At 32.6% G+C, this 27647-nt stretch overlaps 4 protein-coding genes across 4 annotated transcripts; 2 read left to right on the forward strand and 2 right to left on the reverse strand.

The window, feature by feature from the left end:
* Positions 1 to 268: 268 nt before the first annotated feature.
* spri (Src homology 2 domain-containing protein sprint) lies at positions 269 to 6457 on the forward strand. Its single transcript, XM_015926352.3, has 2 exons — positions 269 to 1138; positions 1390 to 6457. Exons 1-2 carry the CDS (start codon positions 1028 to 1030, stop codon positions 6025 to 6027), a joined length of 4749 nt encoding a protein of 1582 aa, XP_015781838.2. The 5' UTR covers positions 269 to 1027; the 3' UTR covers positions 6028 to 6457.
* A 1920-nt stretch (positions 6458 to 8377) lies between these two features.
* Mgat2 (alpha-1,6-mannosyl-glycoprotein 2-beta-N-acetylglucosaminyltransferase) lies at positions 8378 to 10591 on the forward strand. Its single transcript, XM_015926631.3, has 7 exons — positions 8378 to 8638; positions 8761 to 9220; positions 9292 to 9389; positions 9457 to 9556; positions 9632 to 9762; positions 9829 to 10098; positions 10197 to 10591. The coding sequence occupies exons 1-7, from the start codon at positions 8622 to 8624 to the stop codon at positions 10444 to 10446; spliced, it is 1326 nt and encodes a 441-aa protein (XP_015782117.2). The 5' UTR covers positions 8378 to 8621; the 3' UTR covers positions 10447 to 10591.
* Positions 10580 to 11949, reverse strand: LOC107360019 (transmembrane protein 50A). The gene is made up of 4 exons (XM_015926633.3): positions 11590 to 11949; positions 11401 to 11510; positions 11048 to 11269; positions 10580 to 10963 (listed from the first exon to the last, which is right to left on the reverse strand). The coding sequence occupies exons 1-4, from the start codon at positions 11689 to 11691 to the stop codon at positions 10918 to 10920; spliced, it is 480 nt and encodes a 159-aa protein (XP_015782119.1). The 5' UTR covers positions 11692 to 11949; the 3' UTR covers positions 10580 to 10917.
* A 390-nt stretch (positions 11950 to 12339) lies between these two features.
* On the reverse strand, positions 12340 to 27460 carry Mcr (macroglobulin complement-related). The gene is made up of 13 exons (XM_025160306.2): positions 27304 to 27460; positions 27026 to 27106; positions 26537 to 26934; positions 25513 to 25626; positions 24072 to 24156; positions 23764 to 23878; positions 22027 to 23142; positions 21101 to 21260; positions 15944 to 16398; positions 15712 to 15840; positions 13905 to 15563; positions 13708 to 13813; positions 12340 to 13045 (listed from the first exon to the last, which is right to left on the reverse strand). Exons 1-13 carry the CDS (start codon positions 27390 to 27392, stop codon positions 12837 to 12839), a joined length of 4716 nt encoding a protein of 1571 aa, XP_025016074.2. The 5' UTR covers positions 27393 to 27460; the 3' UTR covers positions 12340 to 12836.
* Between the last annotated feature and the right edge of the window lie 187 nt (positions 27461 to 27647).

Genomic DNA, 27647 nt, shown 5'->3' on the forward strand with positions numbered 1-27647 from the left:
ACAAGATAACGAAAAGTATAATTTTCCGTTTTATAGCAAAATCAACCTCGAGATGGATACTTTACTTCATGCCTCAATTTATATTGAGTTAATATTTAGTCAAAGTCAAATTAAAATTAGTTCAAAGCTACTAATTGTTCATAATGTTCTGTATTAGATAAATTTGCAATCAAAATTAGTTTTGAATAGCGATTGAATAGATTTATTCTGAATAAATTCATTCTAATCAATAGATGGCGATGCATTTTATTAAACTCGAGTGTTGCTCAAGTTCAATGTAATTTGAATGGAGCATTTAGTAATAGTTTGTGTTGAACCTTTTTAACAAATATATCTTCTGTTTGAACTAATTATAGCATCAATTATAACTCAATGGTTTATTATTGTTTGGTGATGATTTGATGATTATTGAATGATATTTAAATAGTTTTGTATTGATAATTTAATGTTTTCACATTTGTGACACAGCACAAGATGGCGTTGGTCAATGGAAGGAAGATAAGTGTCATTTTGTATAGAAAGCCAAAACAATAATTTAATAACTGTGTATGGCTACTGTGCTTTGGTTTATTGCTGACTCTGTGTTTACCGTTTTGATAAATAATTGATATAATTTCATCACCAATTATGGAAATTGTAATTACATCATCTAAGCCATTCTGTTATTCAATGTGACCATTAATTTATCTCAACCAAAATCATCATTTTTTCTTTGTGTGACTCGGGAAAGTGAAAACAACTAGGAACCTAATAACCTAAACAAAAAATTATTTCTCTCAATATCTATAGTCAATCACGCCTCATATTTTGTCTCTGTCTGACCTATCTCTCTTTTTTCCCATTCTTTCGCTTAACAATCTTCATCTTTGCATTCTTTTTTCTTTACATCAATCAATTTTTGTCATACCTGTTATTTTTTTCCTCTTTCTTCTACATTTTTGTAATTTTTTCTACATCTCAAACTTTGTCTCATAACTCCCCAAATTTGTCTCAAATTATGTTGTACCGTTAATCGCCAATCGAGGAAATGTCCCTCGTTTCGCCTGAATCTAGTCCTTCGCTATCTTCTCAACCAGCGCCAACACCATTACAGCCAATTAATCAAATTTGCCAAATTAATCTTACGAGCAGTATCAAGGTAAATATATTTTTATTTTGCTTTTGCTTTTGCTTTTCATTTCTACTTTTTCCTTCTTCATTTTCAAGTTTTCTTGAATTGCTTTCTTTCTCTTGAAATGCACATCTTTTCTTTTTAAATGTTATTGCCTCTTTCTTTGCAAAAGGAAGATTTTCTTTTCTCTGCTAAAATCTTTTTATTAAACCCACCCGTTTCATTTTTTTCATCTCTTTTTGCTTTCTTCTTTCTTACTCTTTTCTCAACTTCAACAGCCCTCGGTATCTTCTGCTTTCTCTATCGTTCCATCATCTATTTCTCTATCATCATCTTCATCATTAACTTCACCAGCATCAGGAGCTTCAGTGGTAACTAAACGTCGTCACTCAGATGCTGGTTTCGTTTTTTCCTCTGCAATTGGCAAAGACTCAACCGAATCATCTGAACTCAAGTCAACAACATTCAACTCTATTGCCAATAGAGAAGAATCTGTCAACGGAAATGAACTCAGCTCAAATGAAATTACCCTTGTCGACAGGCTCACCAAGACAACCTCTATCTGGTTTCTGCCGGATATTGGAAGATCCAGTGTGGCAAATCTTTTAGATGAGAAAGAAGATGGATGTTTCATTGTTCGAAACTCTAGTAAATTTAACTCAATGGCCTTATCCGTTCGATTGCCTGAAGGAAAAGGGCCACATGTTGAACACTATCTTATTGAAACATCGCCGAATGGTTCATTCCATCTGGAGGGATCAGAAAATCAGTTTAGCAGTATGGCATCGTTGATATCGCATTATTGCAATTGTTGCGATGAGCTTCCTGTCCGGTTAACCTTGCCAGTTAAATTAATGAATGCAAATTTTGTAAAATTAACATCTTACTCACTTTTGGGCCAAGAATTTTGGCATACATTGAATCAAACGCCCAAAAGAACTTTCGCCCCTATAATTCGCAGTGCCAGTAATATCTCAAGCTCTTACAGAAACAACAATAATTTAAGTCTCCACCTTTCACTTAGTATTAAACAATTAACAAATGATTCTGCTAAAAAACCTTCCATTGGGACAACATTGCTATCTCCAGAAAATACCTCATACAAAAGAGAAAAGAGCAACATCAAAAACAGCGGAAATCAGCTTACAAATTTATCTCTCATTACAAGTAATTTGAATCAGCAACCATATATTGTCAATGAATTGACTTCATCGGGGTCTTCAACCAACATAACATGTCTAGCTTCATCTTCTGCTTCTTCGTCTGCATCATGCTCACCACCTTTGACTTCTTCCTCTTCAAGGATAGATACTGACGAGTTACTCAACTTCAATGATGAACCTATTGTTGACATGAAAAAAAGTTCTACTGTGCCGATTAATTTAGTTGAACAATGTGAATCATCTGTGAAAATAGCTGTACCACCTAAGCCTCCGCCTCGAACTGGACCAGGAGGAATCATGCAAATCTCTATTCCACCTCCTATACCATCAAGGACTAGCAAGCCATCTCCAAAATCCGACTGTAAAAACCATTCATCGCAAAGCATTAACTCATTTATTCAAAGCATCTGCATTGATGATATTTTTAAAAGCAAAAATCGATCTATTACAAGTGAAGAAGACGAACTTCTCATTGTTAACGAAGAACACGATGATGATAATGATGATGATATTGAAATAATTGATATCTACCCAACTAATAGCAGTAACAGAGATGTTGAAAGTAACAATAACAATATTGATCGAGATGATAGTTTATCAATTAGTCAGAGAACCTCAGAGAATGGGAGTTCTCACAATATCTCTAGTCAAAATGAAAACAAGCCAGAAGAGATGTTATCGTCCCATGGAAAAGAAGAAAAAGCTCCTCGTGGAATTGAAACGCTAATTAAATATTATAACAGTAAAGTGGAAGACAAATATAGTGATTATGAGGATATATGGAGTTTTGCTCCTAAGACATATGTAGATCATACCAAGACTAAGCAACAGGAAAGTAACTGCGAAAATGAATCTCCAATTACAAAAGCTTCTCTGCCTAAGACTAATATGCAGAAAATTGAAGCTTCAATTGCTCCATCAGATACTTTTGCCTTATCAATTGCATCTGATTCAATGTCAAAATGCTGCTCTATCAGTACCCAAACAGATCCAATGAAATCATCCTGTGATATTGATGATCAATTTAATGAGATAATCACTCGATTTGAACATCATTCCCATTATGGCTCTGATTCTAATTTAACTCTTTCCTCTATAAGATCAACTAAGAGCAAGCATAATTTATCCTTGGAAAGTTTAATTTATCTTAATAAGGATGCTCTTTCAATTTATGGTGATCCCAATGACATAAACTTTGGTCGTAGTGAATTTAATGCTGTTAATCCACAACTGGAAGATGCTTCAACCCAAGCTGGTAAAAGTAAAACTGCTGCACAACCAGCATTTAAACAAATTTGCTCACAAGATCAGCGAAGGAATATTCCAGGTAAAGCTACTGCCAACTACGGTACCCAAGGTGGAAGAGATGCTTGGCTAGTTGACTCTTCGTGGAAATGGCGACGATCGAATGTTGTTCTTGATAATCCTGATGATAATTGTTCAAATAATGACACAGATGATACTACACTCACTTTACGTTCTCCCTTACGACGAAATAAACGATCTAATCAACCAGACGACAAGAGGACTCTAGACCAGGAAAGAGCTGATCTAAATCGATATCGCCGTTTCAGTGCTCGATATGTACTTGAATCAGGTGTTGATAGTGATCCTGAAACCAATGACTATGAGCCCCGTGAGGAGAGAAAATCTCGAACTGTTGAAGATTTAATTGCTCAAGAAGCTCCAGAATTGAGAGTGCCAAGAATAGAAGTTGACACAAATGTTGTCAGCCTTGATGACAGTTATGATAATGTTGTTACTTTAAGGAAACACGATAAAGATGCTGCTACTCGCAAAGCTAACCGTGAAGATTCCAGTAAAACAAGTGGTGGAACCATGACTGATACTGAGACGGTTTTTAGTGAACCCTGGGATAGTGAATATTGGCGCAAATTAATCAGTGTTACTCCTGGGAAAACTGAACTTTTGATGAGTTTATCACCGGAAGAAGATGAAAAAAATTCCATTTATGATGAAGCAAATGGTGCCTCCACTTCAAATCTTTTAGACTCCCTTAAAGATTCATCCTCAATTGGTATTGAGTCTACTTCTAATGAGATAAGTAAAGTGAAAAAAGAGGAGTCATGCAAGACACGAATTGATAAATTAGTTGCTAGTTTTTCATCATTAAGTGGAAGTGGTGGTCTTCAAAATTCATCAATCTTGAAAGATGAGCTTGGTAATCGTAGTGATCAAGTGTCAGACAGAGAGTCGTTGTCTGTTGATATTACGGAGGTAACATCATTTACTTCGGATACAAATTCTGATCTTTTATCGTCCATTTCTATGCACGATCAAGCAAGAATTTCAATGGAATCAGATTCTTCTACTCTGATTGGATACAAATCGAAAACAGGAACTACGGTTACCTCAGCTACAAGTCGAAATGAACGTATCTACACTGCTGGTAAAAGTATTTGTGATTATATTTTTAAACTGGCTGAAGAAAATGATAACACGTTTGCCAAATCAGTGTCTCATTTTATTGATTGTACAAAAGATTTACATGAAGTCAACCCACATGTTGTGATGAGAAATATACGACAGTTTATGAACGGAATGAAAAACTATCTGGTTAAACACGGAGAGAAAAATTTCCTTGAAATGATTCGTGAAGAAAGGAATAAACTAAAGAGTGACGAGTTTCTCAATATTGATGCAATCATTGAGGGAACTTTACATAAACTAATCATCAAACCTTTAAAAAGTCATCTTGATGGGCTATTTGTTGAACATTACAAACAAAATGGTTCTCTTTCCCTTCTCTCCGAGAACATGAAAAACGCTCAAAAGAGAGGTCCCCAGGAGATTGGTGTAAGATCTGATCTTTATCTTCCTGATTCTAAATCCATGGCTATTATTCAAAAACACTTTGATAAAATGCAACAAGCTTACTCGCCATTAAAAAAGTTGGAACACTTACTGGCAGCTATATCATCAATTTACAGTGGAGTCAAAAACAGTTCCCAGCAAGCAGCCTTGACTTCAGCTGGATCTCTGTCCAGTGATCTCTACTACCGATCAGCAGGAAGTGGTAAAAGAAAAGTAAACATGGATGGAACACATCTGTCTATCGGAGCCGATGATTTTCTGCCTATCTTTATCTATGTTCTGGTTCATTGTGGATTTCTTTCAGCTGAAATAGAAGCTGAATACATGTGGGGTCTTCTTCATCCTTCACTTCTTTCTGGTGAAGGAGGTTACTACTTAACAACTCTGAGTTCATGTCTACATGTAATCAAAAACATGTCAGAAAATGAAATATCTTTGCTCAATCAAACATGCGATGATCCCAATGTAACCTCGTCTTCAACTGTTCTTGCTTCTTCTCCGTCTCCTCAGTCAACTTCACCACCAGCCACACCTAGTACCACTACTGGTACCAGCTCATCAACCAGTCTGGTAACTTCAATTACTCCTTCGCGATTTGCAAGTGTCACTGATCTTCAGGGTTATATGAAAATTATGATTCCCAATGAATTATCTTGTTCCATTGTCACTAAAACACTGCCTGTTCGACCAAGCATGACCACTAAAGATGTTTGCAAAATGATTGCTCATAAATTTAATCAAACAAACTCAGAGGATTACGGTTTATTCCAGATAACTGTTGATGGAAGTGAAACTCAATTAGAACCAAATGATTTACCTCAACTAATCAGATCCGAAGCAGTAAAGTCTGGTAAACTGTTAAGTTTTGCTTACAAAAGGATAGATGTTAAATTTGTTTGGCCTAAAATGGATGATTAATGAAACAGGGTGAAAACAAGCAAATTTTATTCATTGATATTCTCATTTCTTCACTCTTAATCTTTCCGAAATCGTTAATTTTTTTATTTCTGCTTTCTAACTCGATGCTATAAAAAATTTACGCTTCAACATGAAAGTAAACCTCAAGTCAAAAAGATGTCATCTTTATATCAAAAAATTTATAAATATATATATATATTCATCAGACATTTATTCATGTAAACACCATCTTCGTTTAAAGATTATTCTTAAAATTTTCGACTTTTTTCATCCGAAAAAGTTTAATAATCAATATTTTTTGTCACATAATCAAATTTCTTCAAAGACTATTAAGCTCTCTTATCCATTAAGATCTTGCATTCTCATAAAAGTCCATCTGTGCTGAAGTCTAAATTAAATAAAACATAACATTAAATTTGCTCATTAAAAACATTTATTTCTCCAGTTTTCATTTCATTACAATGGACAAGAAAATTCTGAAAAAAATGTGTGTCTTTATCAACCGAGAAAAATTATTTCAATTGTAAAAAGAGAACTTTGGCCTCAGATTGACATTTGACATGGATGGAATTATGATAAGAGTTCGAGAGGAACATCTGTCGTATTTTTCAAACCAGGTTGAGAAAGGATCCTCGACTGTTATTAGGGTCACGAAATGTACCGAATATATAAATTTGTAAATAAATCTCATGTGTCGACATCTTTCAATCAATACAGCTTTAAATATTCCCAAAAGACCAGGTTAGTAAAATTTACTCAATTCAATTTGTACTTTTTAGTACATTCTGATATACTGAACAGGAATCTTTTCAAACAGAATGAAGTGCCTCAGGTTTCTAGACACGATGTGATTAAATTCAGCATGGGTGACATCACAATGGTTATAATCAATGTGCGCCAAACGAATCTTTAGTCTTTTTGCTGGTTCCTCGAGACATGGTAAGCTTTCGAAAAGGACGAAAAATCAGTCCATCGAGGTCAAAAATATTCAAATTGGACTCATGTCATCCTTTTTCATGGAGATTTAGAAGAGAGTGAATATTTTGATGTTATCCGTTAAACCAGGACCAGCACAGACAACCATATTTAGGAATCAATCAAATGTGTTCAGCAAAGATTTCGCGGTTTTGGGACTATGCTTTGGATTCACGATCAATTCAGTGGTTATGTTCATCTTTCATGATTTTTCATTTATTAATAAATTTTTTCTTCAAAACTTTCCCTGTCTCAGACAATTTATAAATAAATTAATGAAAATTGCAATCAAAATTCGGACTCTGATTATTTTTTTTAAAATCCCTCCTTTTGAATTGTCTTATAGCGTTTCTTTTGAATATACATTTTGAAATTTTTTTCCCTGGAATCCGTTTATCTTCAAATTAATTAGCATTCAGAGAAAATTATTTTGATACAAGGTAAATGAATCAAGTTGAATTCAATTATTAGGGGTATCAAAAAGTTCTGTCGTTTTTTTTACCAGCAACTTTTACTCCAATTTTAAATAAGTTCTGATTATCATATTGTTTCAATAATTTCAGGGATACAAGAACATCTATTAAATTGTATTCAGGCCATTTTTTGATGCGATCGGAGTTAATTAACTATGATTAATTAGCTAATCAATAAGCACCAATTTAAGTAGAAATTTTAGGGTGTTAGAATTTATTGATATTTTTTATGAAAAAATTGAAATTAAAAAAAAATTAACATTAATCGAAAGCTTAAGTTCTATATAATTGAGTGATTAAAGTTCGATACTTCTAATCATTACCATTATTAAATGATTCAAATTAATATCTCAAAAAAACTCATTTTTTTGACTATTTTCTATGAGGATTTACAATAGGGTTTTCATCAAAATTGAAAAAAAAGTTCAAAAAAGTCTTTCTATGGAAATTCAATGTTAAACTTTTTTCCACTTATGATAGAACAATTTGATAATGGTAATGATTAGAAGCATTGAACTTTAATCACTCAATTATATGGACCTTGAGCTTTCGATTGATGTTAATTTTTTATTTAATTTCAATTTTTTCATAAAAAATATCAATAAATTCTAACACCCTAAAATTTCTACTTAAATTGGTGCTTATTGATTAGCTAATTAAGCATACTTAATTAACTCCGATCGCATCAAAAAATGGCCTGAATACAATTTAATAGATGTTATTGTATCCCTGAAATTATTGAAACAATATAATAATCAGAACTTATTTAAAATTAAAGCTAAATCATTAGCAAAAAAAACGACAGAACTTTTTGATACCCCTAATACATTGTATGGCTTATCAAATTTGTCACACAAATGTATCGATCTATCGATGTTGAGAAGATTTTGTTTGTTTAAATTACAGCTTGTGTCAATAAAAACTATAAATTTGCTTGCAAAACATGTTAATTGTCAACTACTTGGACATTTTTTTGCCAATTTAATTGTTACTAATTGCAATAGTTCAACTATAAACTTCAAAGCTTTTTAATGTACCATTTATCATGTTGCAATTGTGTCAGACCCTTTCTTTTTTCTGTTTTATTCTTGTGTTTACAGTATTTCATATCCAATATTTATGATTAATATCTATCGATCTACATGAATGTTACCAAGAATAAGGTGAGCTATTATAGTGTGGCTAATTATCTAGAAATTGCCAATTGTCACCACTATCATAGATGGATAACTTCAATCATTTGCTTATTTTGTTTACGTTTTCTTTTTCTTTTTTTTGGTAATAGAAAATTGCTACTTATGCTAACTTTTCGGTTAACTAATAAAAGGCGATTGTCTTTGTTAATAAAATTGATCCCTTGTTTATTACTTGTGACTTATGTTGTAAATAAAATCAGTCCCATCGTCAGTGAGGATGAACGAGCTATTGGTTATGGCTATCAACATGATCAAATCGCTTTTACACAACCATCACAACCTTCGACATTATTAACACCTAATGCTTTGAGAGCACTTTTTAATTCTACAAATGACCAACAAATAATTTTCAACCTCGACAAATATGGTCCACTTATACCAGGTGATCCTGTAATTGTTGTACAGGTCCATGATCGTATTGAATACCTCAAAGTTTTAATCAAATCTTTAGAAACTGTGCAAGGTATTGATAAAACCTTGCTCATTTTCACCCATGATGTTTACAATCCAATAATCAATTCCATTGTTAAATCTATTGGATTTTGCAAGGTATTAACTGGTATTATTATGTCAATAAGCCTTAATAATTTATAACGATGCTTTTCAATCTTTGTTCATAGGTAATCCAATTATTCTACCCGTTTTCGTTACAAGCATATCCAAACGAATTTCCTGGAACAGATCCTAAAGATTGTCCTAGAGATATTAAACAGCAAGAGTAAGTGTTTTGACCACTTAGCAAGAATCTTATTCATGCTTATAATTTATCATGTCATCTTCCTCAGAGCAATAGCTTTAAATTGTCAAAATGCAGAACATCCTGATACTTATGGTCATTATAGAGAAGCTGTATACACACAAACGAAGCATCATTGGTTTTGGAAGGTAATTACATAATTTTGTGATTGAACTTCGATCATTGACACAATAAATTCCAAAAAATGTCTTACTTTTAAACAGATGAATACCATTTTTGATAAATTAAACGTTACAAAGGATTATGATGGACCTTTCGTCTTTCTGGAGGAAGACCATTATGCTGCTCCCGATATGTTGCACATTTTAAAATCAATGATGGATCTCAAACTTCAGTAAGTCCGGTTTTATTGCCGCACCGTGATCGATTCATAATCCTTCTAAATTTTACACCATTTTAGGAACAACTTGGATGTTGATCTCTTCACTCTCGGAGCTTACGTGAAAGTTTTCAATTATTTGAAAAATAGCGATAAGCTAGAAATAAACAAATGGGCTTCGAATTTACACAACATGGGATTTGTGTTGTTTCGTAATGTATGGAATCAAATCAGATCTTGTTCAAAAAATTTTTGCACTTACGATGATTACAATTGGGACTGGTCTCTCCAACATATAAGCGAAAAATGCATGACGAGGCCTTTGAAAACACTAGCTGTAATCGCTCCAAGGTAATATTTAGTATCATTTTAAAGAATCTTTAATCCTGTTTCAATATTTCCTTAAAATATAAATCATTCTAATTTTATTGTTGAATATTTTCAAATAGAGTTTTCCATATTGGTGAATGTGGAGTGCACCATAAAAAAAGTGATTGCTCAAAAAATCAACTCATCAACAAAGTTCGTCAAACGCTGAAAGCAGCAGTTAATTATTTATTTCCTAGTCAACTAATCGTCCAAAAAACAACTAAAAGAAGTTCAAAAATGTCCAAAGTGAATGGAGGCTGGGCTGATATACGAGATCACATATTATGTCTCCAACAAGTTGTTTATGTTGATAAGATGCAAGAGTTTTAATTTTTTACATTCCCAGCAACGAATAGACAATTTGAACATTTCAAATTTAATGTGCCTATCAATTCATGGAATTGTATTTCCCCTTTATTCTTAGATCCTGTGACTTTTTCTTGTAATTAAATAAACTAGCAACTTTTTGATATCACTTAATATCGTTATTTATTTGACTGAAAAATACAGATACTTCAATTGAGTTCTACATTTTGAATTATTGCTAAAACACAAAACACAGTGTTTAGCACCCAAATGCAAGAAGGGTAGATTTTATGGACACGCTGAGATCAATCAGTGCTTTTTTAATAAATTATCATCTTCAGCTGATCATTCAGATTTCTTGAGCAAAGATGTTGACAAGAGCTTTATTGTCAAACCGTTTGCTTCAAGGAAGGAAAAGTAGTTGTTATATCAGAGCGGGAAATGAGGATTAATTAATGAGATGAGATTAACGACATGAGATTAATTGAGATGAGATTAATTGAGATAGTCCTCCACACGACCGAATTTGAAGACTAGTGATCTATTTTGAGGAAGAGAGAATTAAAAAAGAATCAAAATCCATTCAAACTTCGAAAAGGTTTAAGATAAAGAAATAGTGACTTACCCAGAAAAAATTAGAACGTTTTGAAGAAATAAACCGACGCCAGGATGCAATACTTTTTTATCTGGAATGACATAAACAGCGAATAAAATCCAGGTTGCAGCGATTATAGAGCTAAATCCTAATACAAATCCAATAAACAACCACACTCGAGCAGCTCTTTGACCAAGAAATCCTGTACCATATGATTCTCCTCTAATTTGACTATTTGATACCGCATTAATCCTTAAATGAAGAGAAGAAGATGAAGTTTAGTAAGTTAGTTTTCCGTTAATCAGTTTAAAAGATTGTCTTTAGGCCGAATACAATATTTGACAGAAAGTGGAACCAAGACTTTAAAAAATTTACACACTTACATGAATAGAGAAATAGTAGCAAATATGCCACAAACATGATAAGCGCTGTTGAAATCTTCACTTGAAAAGCAAGCATTAACATCAATTATTATCCACCAACCGGTGAAAAACTATCAAGAAAAAACAAAACAAATAAAATGAGTAAAAGAATGTCATGAAATATTATGAAAATATAAAATTGATTCATACCAAAAAACCAGCAGCTATAGACGCAATGGCATTTCTTTTCTCACCAAGATTATCCATCCATTCAGGCATATTTATTCGAAAATTGTCCAAGCAGCCAGACATTTTGATTAATCAACGATAATAATTTAATTTTTCAAAACAGCTTACAAAAAAAGGTTGAGGTTTAGAGTCTGAAGTCAAATTATGGACAAATTATGGTGCCAAACTTGACAAATCTTTTATTTACATGAGTTGACCTTTTGATGAACATGTAAAACAGATAAAAAATAATCAATTAACCACACAACTTACACTGATTAGAAAAATAAATAGTTAAAAAACTGGAATGATCAAAATTTCGATAATCAAACGACTACCACGGAAACTATTTCCCTTCAGTAACCAGTAAAAGGTGTGTAATTCACGCTAACCGCAGAGCATAAATAGTTACACAGTTACCGGTAATCAGATTTTTGAAACAAAAAATCTAAAGAGGCAAATTTGAAAATTTAATCCTAAATCAAAGTTATTTTTTGAAAAATTATATTTTCAATCTTTCTTATTCAATAAAATCAATCAATCTAATTAGCTATTTAACTCAGATTGAAAAGATGGAATCATAAATTGACTCTAACGAATAATTAACTTAACGTTAATTCACTTAAAAGCCGATTTTATTTTGATTTTTAACTTAACTCTATTGTGTTGAGTTTTGTTTTCAGTTTGAATTTTTAAGTAAAATGTATTTTCCCGATAAAAAATAAAAAAGAATTGAATATTGTAATTATAAATATATTTGTATATATAACATGCGTATTTAATCAAGTCTATCAAAAAACATTGAGGCTGGCAATTTTGAATACAATCGAAGAGCCTTTTTTTCGTAGGAAAACGATTGAAATGATGAGTGGAGGAAATTTTTGTTCATGGTTGATGATGAAGAGCCGCGTGAAATATGTGATGCTGGAGATAATCACAACTAAGATGAAGATGATAATATCGATGAAAAGATAGTTTAGAAAGAACAAAAAAGAGTAGAGAAAAAACATTTTGAAAAGCGAGATCTTTGGCTTCTTCCATGAATATCTTGAGGATAAAAATCCATGGTTGAATAGTTAGCCAGGCACTTGGTTTTTGTCTTGTGTGTGTGTCCACCATTTTAGTACCCTTTGTGTTTGATTGAATACAATCAGTCAAAGATGGAGGGAATCATAAGTTTGAGAAAGAGCTTTTGGTAGAAAATAATACGAAATAGTAAATGTAAAATGCTAAGTCACTAAAATGAGATTCTGATTAAGCTGTCTGGTTGTTATAATCAAAATAATAAATGACAAAAGCATCATTTGTAAATTGATTTTGGTAACTCCTTGGGCTCCACTGAATATTGGACAATATGGACATTGGTACGACCCACAAACATGACAAATGCTCAATCGATAGAGATCATAAGTGCTAACCATTTGCTCCTCATAACGTTCTGAAGGAAAAAGAGACGAGATAAAAAAATCATTAGTTAGTTGTCAAAATATTGAATTTTAAAGGCGATTTGACAAGATTTGATGATGAATCTTGTATTTCAATTTGTAAAGGTTTTAAAAGCTAAAAGTCTAGCTATACAATTAAGCGAAATTTTAATGAAAGATGATGAATGTCAATTTAATCACAGAATAGCAACAAATCAATGTTAAAAATGTTATTGTAAGCAAAAGGTGTATCCAATCAGAGAAACAGGTTTTGTTTTGGTTAAAAAAAATCCTCACTTGTTGCAAGTTAATCGTGAAAAAAGGATTACCTAATTAGCATAAGTCATAAATCATGATGAAGAAAGATTATTTAATAAGTTGAATTGATTTGTTGTTAATGGTGTTATGGAGGGGGGAATTGTTGAAAGTATTACTTAAAAGAAGAAACTTAATCGCTAGTTTAGGTTTAAAATTGAAGCTAAATTTTGGTTGGGCGATGGTCAGAGTGAGGCAGAAAAAGGTTTGGTTGGTGATGACATTTCATTGAATTCATTTAAATCAAGTCTTCGGTGTTAAACCAAACACCTTCATCATCTATCTTATTAAAGGCCTGGCCCACGAAACACCAAGTATGAAAATGAAAATATGAATAATTAAGAGATGAAAATTTAAATACCTGGTGCATAATAATCATATACTCTTGCAGGTATGAAACGGGACATGTTAGCAACAGGATACCAGCGTTGTGTGGTAAATGTAACACAGATAGGATTTGAATCCAACTGAAAAAAATAAGAGACAAAAGTTTTGATTAGCAAATGATCAAATCGATTCAAATCATGAGTAAAATAATGTATAATTGTAGAGACTTACGTAATCGAAATAGAATAATGCTTTTCTTTCTGAGAATTTGGCCTCTTTTAAGTTTCTAACTTTACCAGATTTCACGTAAGCGTCAAGATCTTGCTGTTGAATAATGTAACCAGTGGGAATGGTTAAATCTAACACAGCCATTCCTGAAGATGTACTTTCCTCTGTTAAAATCCATTGTGAACAAGCTCTGTAGTTGATGTGAGAATTGTTCCGACCAAAACTACGCAGCTTAACGTCCAGAGTAAAAGCTCTGATAGGAGGTGGAATTTGAAATTGCGGCCAATCAACATTGTACTGAACATCCAATTGAATGATTGCCAAACCAGAGCCTTGAGCTCTTATGATAACCGGACCATAGGCTTTTGGAATCTCAAATGATTGTAGTCTTGCAAGATTTTTACTGTTTATTTCAATGCGTTCTGAAAATTCTGGTGATGATGGAGCTTCAATAGTCACTTCAATGTCGGTAATATCTCGGATTCTCGATTGAATGGAATATTCGACAAGAGCTTGAAGTGCTATAATACTGTCCTGAGTTGATGCCCAACCTCCATTGTGCAGTCGATTGGTGTTCAACCATTCAACAATTTCTCGTTGAATGACTGCAGTCTTAATAATGTGTGTTAATAAGCCATAGGCTGTCGTCTCAATGTTCAAAGCATCATACTCATGGGGTCGTCGGGGTAAAAGATAAGGTCGATTATTTTCAATAGTTGTTTTAGGACCAGGTAAGGGAAGTTTACTCCAATATCGCATTCCACTAACTTCTCTCATTCGATTGTCTAACTCGTTAAATGCAGATTCAGCATCTGCTGAGTTGGCCAATGTTAAAGCATAAGTTACTATTGCAAGTTCATATGGATCATCATGAGATTTGACAACAGCTAACATTTTTTCAAGATATTGAACAGCAGTGTGTTTAGCGTTGGAAATCAAGGGACTTAAATGGCCACTTAGACCATGAAGTTGACTAAGGGAAATCAATACGTGCGCAGTCAGTGAAATATTTCGATATCGAACGGAATCTGATGCTATTTTTGAAGATGAATTCATTTTTCGATCATATGGTTGTAAACCAATCTCGTAAAAGGCTCCTTCCGAAGTTTGGTGAGTTAAAAGCCATTGGGTTGCCTTTTCAATTATCTTGCGATCAATATAAAGATAGCTTTCCCATTCTTGGAATGTTGCTTTGTGAAATATTCGGACAACGAAAGCGGTTAACCAAACACTTGGTTTTTCGCCAAATCGGAAAGCACTAAAAGATCCGTCCTCATTCTGATAGCTAAGTTGCCTTTGATATTGTATATTTAAATAATGAAAAGCTTGTTTCTCTAGGTCGGCACTTTTTTGACCAGTCAATCTTAAGTAAAGCAGAGTGTACATATTGGCAGCAAAATTAAACATATTTTGTTCAGCACAGCCATAGGGTTTACGAAGCAAGTTTTCAGAAGTCAATGGCATAGACGGAAAAACAGGTCCCACAACATCTCCAACAATTGAGATTCTTGCTTTGGTTGAACCAAAAATGTATCGACGGTCATTCCTTAAGGGAATAATTGGAGTATCAGTTAGATTTGTATCTAAATATTTCATTAGATGAGCTCCTTGAGAAAGGTCCAGAACTGCAGCAGTGTGTAAGTATTGTGGGATTCCATCAGACTAGTAATTGAAATGAAATTAAAATGAAGTTAAAGATTAATAGTTTTTAAAAGGTTGAGGTACGAGAAAGAAAAGAAAGAGAATTGAAAATCAAAGGAATATAGATTGTTTATAATGGTGCATCAAGCTTGACAAGTTAATCACTTACTTCAACTCTGATAACTTTATTAACAGTAGATTTGGCAACTTGTGTTTTGGCAATTATGGTTACAGTAATATTCCCTAATCGTTGGGAAACAATCGGAATGTAAACTGTAGCAGTCTTTTGTGGACGAATCTGTAAAAGCGAGATAATAATGAAAAATTGAAATAGAGATGAGAAAAAAAGATAGATCAAGTCAATCAGATTTACTTATCCTGAGATTTTGACAATTACTTACAAAAACTAAATGCTGATGCTCTCCTGAAGAGGTTCGAGGTGAATATGAAGATACAAAACCGTGCTCTTCAACATGAACAAATTTGTAATCTTGAGATTTAGCTAAAATTACCAAAACCTCAATTCGCGAATCCATGTAATTGAAAATGCTGACTCGGATACCAATTTGTTCACCAATAGTACAAAGTGAAGGCATTTCAACGTTCATAAAGAATGGCCGAGCACTTGAATATTCAAGCGTTTTCTGGTGAAGTCCAAATCCTTGGGAATTACTTATACCAAAAGCTGTTATCAACCATTTTGCTGGAGTTTGTGGAACGGGAACGTTAAAAGTAAAATAACCATGAGGCCCAATGTTAATATCTTTCCAAAGCCAGGAATTTTCATAAATACGATGAATGCGATTGTTCCTATGAATTCTGAATTGAGACAAGCCGTAAGGATCATGAACTGGACCTAGAATATTTCATTGAAATAAGATGAAAAGAGTATTAAGAGCTGTTTGATAATATTGGAAAGTTCAAGTTTCAATGTAAGACGATGATTTTGTAAATTGACATCAATGAAAATAAATGTTTTAATGGTTAACTCACTGGCGCAGTGAATAGTTATCCCTTTTAATCACATTTAAGGTAAGCATGTAAGAGGTAAAGAGGATAAAGTTAAGGAAAGATGAGATAAAATATGATACATGAGAAGTTAATGATGATTCAAAGATTAATGGAGAATTAAATTAATGGGTAAAAACAATTAACATGAATAGATATTTACATGTGAAGGTAAAAATATAATAATTAGCACTATCAGGTAATAATATGACTAGGTATATAATATGATAATTTTATTTGTTTTTAATAATCATTATAACGATGTAGGCTGATGTAAAAAATAGGGATCAATCAATTAAATTTAATATCAAGTTGAAAAATTGGATAAAATAACGGAAGATCATTTAACATCAATTTGAACAACAAGAAGAAGTTCAAACAAAATGAATTTAAAAATAGCCTTAAACATGGGCTCTCATGAAAAGACAATGGGTCCAAAAAATATGCTCATTACGATGAGGGTGGGTTATCTTGGGCATTGTTGCAAAGCTAATGATGTCTCTTGGTTAACTTGAAGTACAGAGACTAAACAATTACAATAGCCAAGTTTAAAAGTGTAAAATAATGGTTTAAAATGTTAACCCAAACTGTCAAGATAATCATGAAGTTGTTGAGATTGTTTCTGAGCAAATGTAAAACATATTGAAAAGTATTTAACCAACAAATGGCCTAAAGCACTTCTAAATTAGATGAAACCTCAATCATGAGAAATCTGTGAATCATTAAATGAAAATTAAAGGTTAAGAAAATTGTTGATTAAAAATGCAAGATGAATGGTTGATAGACCGTAAAAGGTAACAACGTTTGAAAAGAGCGGCAAGATGCGGCGCTAATTGTGTTTGTAATTTTTTTTGTTCAATTATGAATTTAAATAGATGATAAAAGAATTGGCAGAAACAATAATAATAATAATCAATGGTGGTCCATAAAAGGAGAGGATGAAAACAAAGGCATTATGTTGATACATGAAACTGAAACAGAGTTTTTACGGACAAGCTTCAGCTTCCTAACACAGCCTCCGTCCATTGAATCCTATTTTTTGTTTTTTACGTTTGTCTTTTTCCCTCTTCTTCATTTTCAAAAGCATCACGAAATGCGTATAAGAAGGAAGAAGAGATGAAGATGAGATGACGGGGTTACTGCAATTGTTGATGGGGAAAAGAAAGCTCAAGATGGCAAAGTGAATAAAAGATTTTGTTTTTAATCGCAAATTAAAATTGTTGTGAAGTGTATGCAAACCAATGAAAGGGAGAAGAAGATAAGAAGATGATTGAGAGAGAAATGAAAGAGCAGGTGAAAAGAAACAAGTTTCGTTACTGGCGATAGAGGCCAGCCCAATTTGTTGATTGACCGAGAAATAGTTATTACAAATAGGAAAACAACATTGTTGCTATTTGCTTGTTACGTTTCTTGTTGAAAGATGCTTGTGCTTTTAGTTAAAAGCACGCATAAAAACAAAAAGGATGAGCAACGGAAAAAATTGCCTAAATTATTATACTCAACAGTCAACAACCTTTTATTGTTAACCAGATTGTGCTTCAACGGCACCGGCTATTATTGACTAGTTACTGTACATCTATCATTATGCCTATTAAATGGTAATAATCATCATCAGTAAACGCAATCTGACCTGATTTGGATATGATCGGGTATAAAGGGAAGCGTCAAATGCGTCTATTTAATTTCATTGTTTTCATTGTGATTGACTTTTCACTTTGCTATTTGGAAAAGTAAAATTTTCAATTTTCAAGTCAACATTTTCAAAACAATTTTTTACTTAATTTATTGTTAAACTAAACAATTTAACAGATACATAAATGATTCTCATTTTTCTGGTTAATTTGTTGTTGATTGTCAAGTATACTTATTAGTTTCAAAATTACAGTGAGTTATGCTTATTTTTGAGTACATATTGCTATTGTAACTCATTTAAAGTGATTTATGTTTGGTAATGTTTGCTGTATCAAACATAAATTGTTGAAGAAATAAATAAACAGCCAATTTCTGATAATCTTGGCAAGGGTAAGAAAATATCAAACCATGATTACAACAATAAATTCAGCGTTAAATGAATGGCAGATTTTAAGACAGTTTCATTTTTCACATGATTGTTGTTAACAAGAAAAAAGATGTTTCAAATACAAGTTACTTAACCTGAAAGAAAGGGTAGCAAATAGAGAGATGATTGAAGTAACATAAACAAGATGGACATCAAATCCCATCCGGTAGCTGAGTATACAGGAGTCTGTGAAACACCCAGATGATGAGTAAATATGAAAATGTAAATTTTCAGTTTGGAGAAAGTGAAGTTTGATTGTACATTAGATTGAAAAGATTGACTAAACATTCTCAGAGAAGCTAATTTAGTCGGGAATTTGTCTCGCAATCGACATTGAAATTACATTGCATTTACATTTAGATGGAAAAGTTGAAAATGTAAATCACAATTTTGCATGCATGTTAATTGTTAGGTGCATATTTGGGAGAGAAAATTATTTTAAGAAAATTGAAAGTTAATTGAAGTAACTTGTGGTATTTGCAACATTCACGAAGTGACAAAAGAAATTGAACTTTATCATTTTAAGCACTTGGTGAACTTCTTAAGGGTGCTTCTGCCCACTCTAAGATACACTTACACAAGACAATTTACAAGATAAAGGTGAAGTCTAGAGGTTGGAAATAGTTTCAAATGTTTTCTCGTAATCGCTTTTTTCAAATAGCGATGTTGATGATAGGCTTTTACCCTCTCTAGATTTTGTAAGCATTTTCATTCTTTGATGGATTCATTTACCAGAAAATAATAACACTGTCATGGTTTTCAAGTTGCTCTGGGTCGAGTTAAAAAAAGTTAGGGCGAGAAATAGTTTTCATTATAAGTTTACGGGCGTTCAATCAATTGTGTAAAGTGATATTTTAAATCGTTTTGCTTGATAAGAAGGGTGGAAGATCTTGTTTTTATCTTCATCAAGTAGGATGAAGTTTTATGAAACAGATCAACTGAAAATAAAATACAATTATTTTTACAATTAAGGTGTATTCAAGATGAAAATTGTTTTACAAAGAATCAGATTGTCAACTTGACTAGTTTTCACTTTTCATCTGTAAAACCAAGTTGTTCAGTTGATATCAATCAAGATATTATTTCAATTTGGAGGGCAAGTTTGAATAATTGCAGCTGTTGAATAGTAAATTATTTACAATTAGTGATACAAGTAAACAAGAATTAAAATAATTGGAAATATTTTCCAATAAACATTGAGTGTTGGTAACAAAAATGTGCCTATCAAGAAATATGATTGTGATTTATGTGAATGTAAATGGTGCAAAATGAAACTATTTGAGGAAAGTGAGTTTATTTTGGAAAGCATTTGGAATGGATTTAGCGTAAGAAACACAGGATTTGCATGATTGAGTTAGAGATTGAAAGTTGAAGATGAGCGAAGACTTAACATCTCAATTTCAGGATTGTGTTCAAAATATGAAGAGTAATGATGCTGATGAAGATGAAGATATGTTTCACAAAGGAAATGAGCATTTACGTAGGAATTACTGGAGTTGGATAATTGTTAAAGCTAATCGAGGTCAAAAGCAAGTCTATGATGTTATGTTTTTTGCATCTCATTAAGTCTAACACACTCATTTTTTTACATTTTTACATTGCTTATCGTGTGCATATCTGTTGAAAAAATGATGAGTTGAAATAGCTAATATACATCATGTAAATGCATAGAAAATATTGTAGGAATGAGAAATGGAAAGGGAAGATGTATTGAAAGATAAGGAGAGAAACAAGAGCAAGATTCAGAGTTAGAATTGATCAGAAATGAAAGAAACATATTTAGTTGATAGATGATGATTATTATGATAATGGTAATATTATTACAATAATCGGGCAAACAATAATAAAATAATCATAATAATAGCATCATGAGGAGAAAAGAGAAATGTTTTGTTATAACATTTTCTAATATTACTATGTGATAATAAACATTGCTGCTTGATAGAGCATATTAATAGATGATTTTACAGGAATAAAGAGAAGGTAAAAAGGAAAAGGTAAAATAGCCTTACAACTGTCTAATCAGCATTTTGTGACAGATCATGATCATCAGTGAAGGTTAAAACTCTATCCGGTCATCTCTGTCAAATATTATTGGATAACTTTACTCAAGTCATCCATAGGGAAAGCAAGTTTCAATCAATAGACATTTGATTGGCTGTAAACCACAAACAAGAGAAGGTTAAATAATGTAAAGGTTATGTTGGTAAAGGTAATTTTCAGCGTTTTTTTTGTTGATCTCTGCTACGCTCTGATACAATTGAATTTTTTTTATTACAACAATTATCTTTGTGTAACGATGAAAAAAAGCAAGAGATGTAAACCCATAGAGAGTCAATGAGCGTAGTAAATAAAGAATAGGAAAACAACTAAACAAACAAATTTAGGAAGCAATCAAGAAATGATTAATTTCTAGAGTCTATGGAGTGTGTTTTTAAAAATAGATTACAAGCTAAAAAATGAATTATTGGGATAAAAGTTCAATACTTACATCCATTTTCATCGGTTCCATCAGCACATTTATTGGTTCCATCGCATTTATGGGAATCTCGGTAACATCCATCTCCACTGAGGCATTGATACTCTCCAGGTCCACAGGTTTCCGGTCGTTGGGTGATATTTGCATCAGTGAATACTATCAGTCCGGCATACTGTGTTGATTGAGAGGTAAGTGATTTATTTATACGGTTATGTGGATAGGAAAGGGAGCGGATTAATTGAATGAGGTAACAAATAGAGGAGAGAGTTGAAATTTTAATCAAGAAAAGAGTAAATTTAATAAGATGATCATGGGAGTGGAACGTTGGTAAATAGCAAACCAGGTAGGAAACTGTTTTTTTATCTTTCCTCATATTATACACACCAATGGCATTACTAATTTCCCGCCATAAACAACTCAACTTTACTTAAAAATGCCAATGATTAGGTTAGTGTAAACAGTATGTAAATAGTGTAAATTTATGTACATATCAATTATGAGGATTTTAATGGATGCACAAGAAGAGAAGCAAATGTTTTGATTTACGGATAAGTTGACCTAACAGTGAATCAAAGTGATGCATTTAAGGTTTCAAGTTTAAGGTAAACATAAAATTGTCTATCGGTAAATGACACTTTAACCGATTCTTTATGTATTTAAATAAAAATGTTTGTATGTTTTGCTCTGCCCACTAAACTAAAATGAATGAAACCGGCAAAAATTTTGAATATATTCATCTTGACAATTGGTTAATAACAATTTAAGGATTTAACATCAACTAATATGAAATCTAATGGAAAATTTTTGCTATCTTTTTCAAGTTCAATGAGGAATTGAGAAGATGGTAAATTAAGAAATCATTAATTCTTGTTAGAGCTGGACTAGATTAATGGATATCAAGCTTATGAATTTATTGAAAATAAGGTGAATCAGCTTACCTCAAAAGTTTTATTTGAATCAATTCCAATTGTTGGAGAGGGAAAATGAATAAATTTATCAACTGAGCCTTCGCGAGAGATCCACACATGAGTTAGACTGCTGTTGGTTTGGTGATCAAAAGTGCTCATTTTTCTGAGTACATCTGCATGATTAATTTGATTACCAGCATCTAACGCATTAACATCTTTATCTAAAGCAGCAATACCAACATAGGTTCCAGGCTGACCATAAATTACGATTTCAACGGTATCACCAGTTTTGTCTTTCTGATTGTTGAGACTAATAGTGAAATTGTTTCGTGATATTCCGTCAACCGAAAAGGTCAAAGCATCAGAAATAACTTCTCCACCTCGGGCTATGTTGTAGATGATGATGGTTGATGAGGGTGCCATTTCAGGTGATAAAGTTACCGAAAAGGTTTTTATATTTGTTGGCATCTCTTCTCTGCCTGTTGTCAATATTATTCCTTTGGAAATAATTACATAAGAAAATCTGTCCACAAAATAATTGGATCGCACATGGAAAATAATGTACTCTCCAACCCTTGGTTCAGATGTGCTAGTTGACACTTGGATAAGTCGATTGGTTGGTGCATAGGATGAGTAAAGGTCGAGAGATGCTCGAGCCGAGTCTTTGAATGAATCCATGTAAAAGGCTTCAATGCGACAATGATGAATTGATTCAACATTTCGTGCCGATTTGAGTTCAGTTTTAGGATCAATTGAGATTTCCCATATTCCTCGATACTGGGTTGACATTGAATAAGTGCGAGTAGTCGTGTAAAAAAGACCTTGTTGATTGTAAAATTTGATTGTAACGTTAATCTTTTCCTGTACCAATCTAGATTCAAGCAATGGTGAGCCGTCTTGATATGATACAGCAAGATAACTTTTAACAGGCATGTGAGGCTTGAAAACTTGCGGACTTGAACCCAGAAAAGACAGTTTTATTTTAGATCCAAATATGTAAGCTCGTGAATATCCTCGGTGAATTAGATTGAGAAAATATTCACCAACAGAAGCATGAACCGTTACTTTGGCACCATCTAAAGAGTTTCCGCCAATCATCTGAGATAATTTTGACATCTTGAAGCGAAATTCATAGTAACCATCGAACTGTCGTTAATAATCAAAAAGATTTGTTATTTAAATAAAAAGAGAAGAGAGAAAAAGAGCGTCAGATGTGCATAAAAGATGATGATAAGAGAGAGAGAAAAAGCTGATACAGAGTACAAAAAAATATATTGCAATGGAGCAATGACGAGGCGTGAGCAGAGAGATGGAGAATCGCTCAGGAAAAAGGCGTAGGAAATGAGATAACAAAGAAGAGAAGAGCGTTGAAAGAAAAATAAGACGAAACAAGGAGACAGAGAAAGGAGAGGGAGAAAGAGAGAGAGAGAAGAGGAAGGTAAAAAATGGTTTATACCGCGAAAAGTGAAAGCTCATAGAGATTTATTGAAAGCTGGTGAAGTGAAAATATCGGGTGAGTAAAGTGAAAAGAGGCAAAGAGGGAAACGTTGGTGTTTTTTGTAGGGATTGTGACTGATCTTGCAATATGTTTGTTGTTTGCTCTTTCATTTGATGTGGTTAGACAAAAAATTGAAGTTATTTGAAATTGCTAATACATCAGTTTAAAAAAAGCATTTGAGATGAGATAAAAGTGACTATTTGATTCTTTGCATCGCTTTTTACTTTGTACCGACTTTTTCACTCTCCTTTTCTGTTTTTTTCACTCACATATTTAATTGACTCTTCAATTCCAGGAAGCTTTGGTCCCGATCCTGGACCTCTAGATTGATCAACAGTAACCAATATGGTTAAATTACCCGTTACTGGTGCACCGCTTGTGAAACTACAATATAAAAGTGACAAGAAAAAAAACAAGATTAGTAAATGGCTTCACCAAAAGTCAATGTAAATTGTAGTGTAAACAATAATTTGTGAAATTTGGTTAACAAATAAATTTGGAAAATTAAAGTTTTGAAAACTTGGAAAGGAAAAGGTTATTAAAAAAAAGGTCAATTACATTAAAAACAAAAACTTACTTTGCCATAACAGAACCATAAATGTATTCATCGGTGTTTAGGAAAAAAGCAGGCATCGATACGTTAACCTCAAAACGTGTTTGATCTGAAAAACGTAATGAAAAGAGTGAGTTGAAAATTGGAAACAATTGAGTTCATTCAATATAATTTCACTTGCATTCATCTTCAATACTTAAAAACATACGTCAACATTGGCCATCATGAATTTATCTAATTAGATTCCAATGAATCTGTCTGTTTAATTGTATTTTCAGCACTTGAAAATATTCAAAATATCTGTTTATTATCAGCCTTAGTTTGTGAGAGTTTGTTAAGAGTTATTTAATGAAATGATTTAGATTAGTGGAAACACTGATTTCAATAAAACCAATTGACAAAAAAGATGCAGACAGATGCTTGAGATGAAAAAATGCTACAACAAATATTTCAAGCAATGTTTTGAGCATTTTTTTTGTCCATTCAAGAGAAGAGGAAATATTTTTTAAGGATTTATGGAATGGTTTGAGAGATGTTTTTCATCTTGAATGCCAAAACTAAACTCTTTTGACCAATCATTCGTTTCAATCAATGTTACATTTGCTGATACCTTAGTTACAAGTGTCATGAGCTTTTAGTTATTTTCAGTTTCCTTGTTTCTTAAATCTATTGTTAGACAATTTAACACAATTAAATGATTAGGTAAAATTAAACGTGCCTTCAACTGATTACACTTGTTTGAATAAATGAAGACCATTGTTGTAAAATTGAAGGTAACAATGATTCATAAGCTTAGACATTTGAAGTTAATTTTCAGTGAAATGAAACAATTCAACCAGAAGAGTTGCATTTGGATGAGAGGATGATGATTAAAATTACAATCGACAGTGTCAATCGATGTGAAAAGGTCGAGGGGTGAGATGTTAATGTTTTAAGGATGAGGAGTAAGGATGGAGGTGGATGAAAAGAGGCAAGAAATTGATTTATGAAGCGTGAGGTGAAATTATTTAAGATTAGTATTAAATGATGATTAGAGGAAAACTTATGTAGATGAGGTGAAGAGACTTTCATTCATTTGAGGGATTAAACGATTTATTAGTAAAGATAATAATTTGTTTTTCTTGGGACACTTTAATGTCTCAACAAATCTTTAATGATTTGTTGTCCTTCTTGTCAGTAAATGAGAGAGAGAGCTGGCAAAGGATGAAGGGGAAGTTGAGAGAGTAAAATGAGTGAGATGAGGTGTGTCTAGAGCTTATTCATTTTTGACTGTTAATAACATGAATCCATATGAAAACATGAGGAGAAGCCAGGCAAAAGTTAAGAAATAAGCTAGAAAAGATTTTGTTTATTTCATGTTGATGTCCCTTGAAAATCTCATTGATGTAATATTGCTTTTTTGTTAGACTCACAAAATGTCCTCTTTTTTCCATCGAAAAATTTAAGGTGAAATTTTTTGACTTACAATATTCTTCGACAAGAAACTGCTTCGTCTCTTCTTGTCCCTGAGCCACAACCTTAATAGACCAGTTTCCATAGATTGGTTGCATTGACAACGTATGTTCCAAACTAACAGCTCCTAGAAATGGTAACGAGGAAGAATGAATAAATAAAAACAGAAATTATTGATTCAGTATAATAAATAGATGCGTTGGGTTGGTTTCAGTGTATAATGGATGAATTTTTGGGCCAACTTGAAATATGGATTGATTTTCAAACAACAGAAAAAAAAGTGGAAACTTTATATTGTTGCTTCGCTTATAAGGTTGATTGAGAGCAACAGTTGACAAAGAAAATCATTAGCGTTACAATAATTTATTAACGCGCATCTGATGATATTAAAATTTTGCTACCAATTTTGGAAGGCTCAGTATAATTCAACATTATTCAATATAATTTAACATTATTCAATATTGTTCAACATTATCCAACATAATTAATTTGAGTGATCGATGAAGCAGCAGTTAGATTTGAATTTGAAATAGCAAAACCATTTAGATTTTAATCAGTAACCAGCTTCTAATATTAGAATCTGCATCTGAATATTTACTGAACAATTGTATATTAGACTGGAATGTAATACTGAATTTAATTATTCAATCTAACTGGTAAGATTTGTAAGAATAATGAGTAATTTGTTTTAAGGAAGACGTGAAATCAGAGTTGAAGAAATTGATCACATTAATGACTCTTTTGAAAATATTAGTTTCATTTAAGCTTTTCTGGTCACTTTGTCCTCTTTAAACAAAAAAATCAGTATTGTCAAAATATAGAAGTAACTAAAGGTCTGTTAGTCAAATATAATTGACAAACTAGTAGTTCTCATAACAATAAAGTGATTTACTGTCTCACGAAGAAACTAACCTAATATGTAACCAGATTAAAACAAAAATCACGCAGTTGTAAGAGTTTTGCGTTACAATAAGTTTTGATATTAGATAAATAGGTAGGACTATTAAGCAATTAAGGTGAATTAAAAGGATACAAACCTTGATTACTTTGACGAGAAAGCCATCTTTTAACAACATTTCCATTAGGATCAATCATGTAAACATCAACAGCATCGGAAAAGGTTTTCAAATCAGTTGTGATGGGCACAAAACGAAATTTGACAGTTTGTCCTTGCATATAGATGGGCTTGTCAGTTGTTATGAAAATAGTCATAGATCTTTGATAGAATGTGAGATTTGTTTCCTCCAGGAAAGCTGTGCCCTCCAGGACACCTTTAATGTTGCCCTCGACACGAAGCCTGAATTTTCCATCAGGGTTAACTTTTACTGGAACACGAAGTAATAATTCCTCAGGAATACCAGAAGAACAATCATTCTGAGTTGAGTCTATTTCAACTCCATCCCTTAAAATTGATGCTCTAACAGTGACAAGAGTACTGGTGAGGAAAAAAACAAATGATAGAAAAGGATTGATGTTAGATTTAGCGAAAAATAATCTCTGTTAATTGTTGCTTGACCAAAACTTACCCGGTAGTTTCATAGACAGTGGCAATAACTTTGTATATTTGACCTGGTCTAATAATCCTTGATGCTAGTACAAAATAAGTTCTGAGACGTGATCAAGGGAGGGACCAGAAAGTTGCAGATGGACGTTAAAAAAAAGAGAAACGGAGGGATGAGATAGTGAAAAATGAAGCATACGGTGTAAGAAAGAAAGGGACAGAGAAAGAAGAAAGAGTAAAGAAATGAAAAGGTAAGTTAGTTGACAGTGGAGAAGAAAAGGTAACATGAATAAAGGTACTTACACAGTGCCAGGTTCATTTGATGTAACAAGTAATCCATTGGCAAGAAACACAATTAGTGTAGACAACACTAAACTAAAATTTAAATTCATTACGATTCACTAAATTAAATAACATTAGCCTTCAATATCTTTTTGAAGACCAGCCTAACAGAAATTCAAACAAACTCTAACAAACTTTCCTCACTGTTGAATTTACTGTAACAAAACCTGTCTCACCCAAACTTGCATAATGTCTTTAATGGTTCCATCTATCGTGCAAAAGTAAAACTTATTACCGAGTATCGAGTCTATATTGCTTGAAGCTTAAGCTGTTTGTTTAGGTAGAGCCTATTTGCACATGAATCG

The sequence above is a fragment of the Tetranychus urticae genome, chromosome 3, assembly GCF_039701765.1.
Source record: "Tetranychus urticae isolate SD_2017Ah chromosome 3, NJAU_TeUrti_SD_1.0, whole genome shotgun sequence".
Lineage (NCBI taxonomy): Eukaryota > Metazoa > Arthropoda > Arachnida > Trombidiformes > Tetranychidae > Tetranychus > Tetranychus urticae.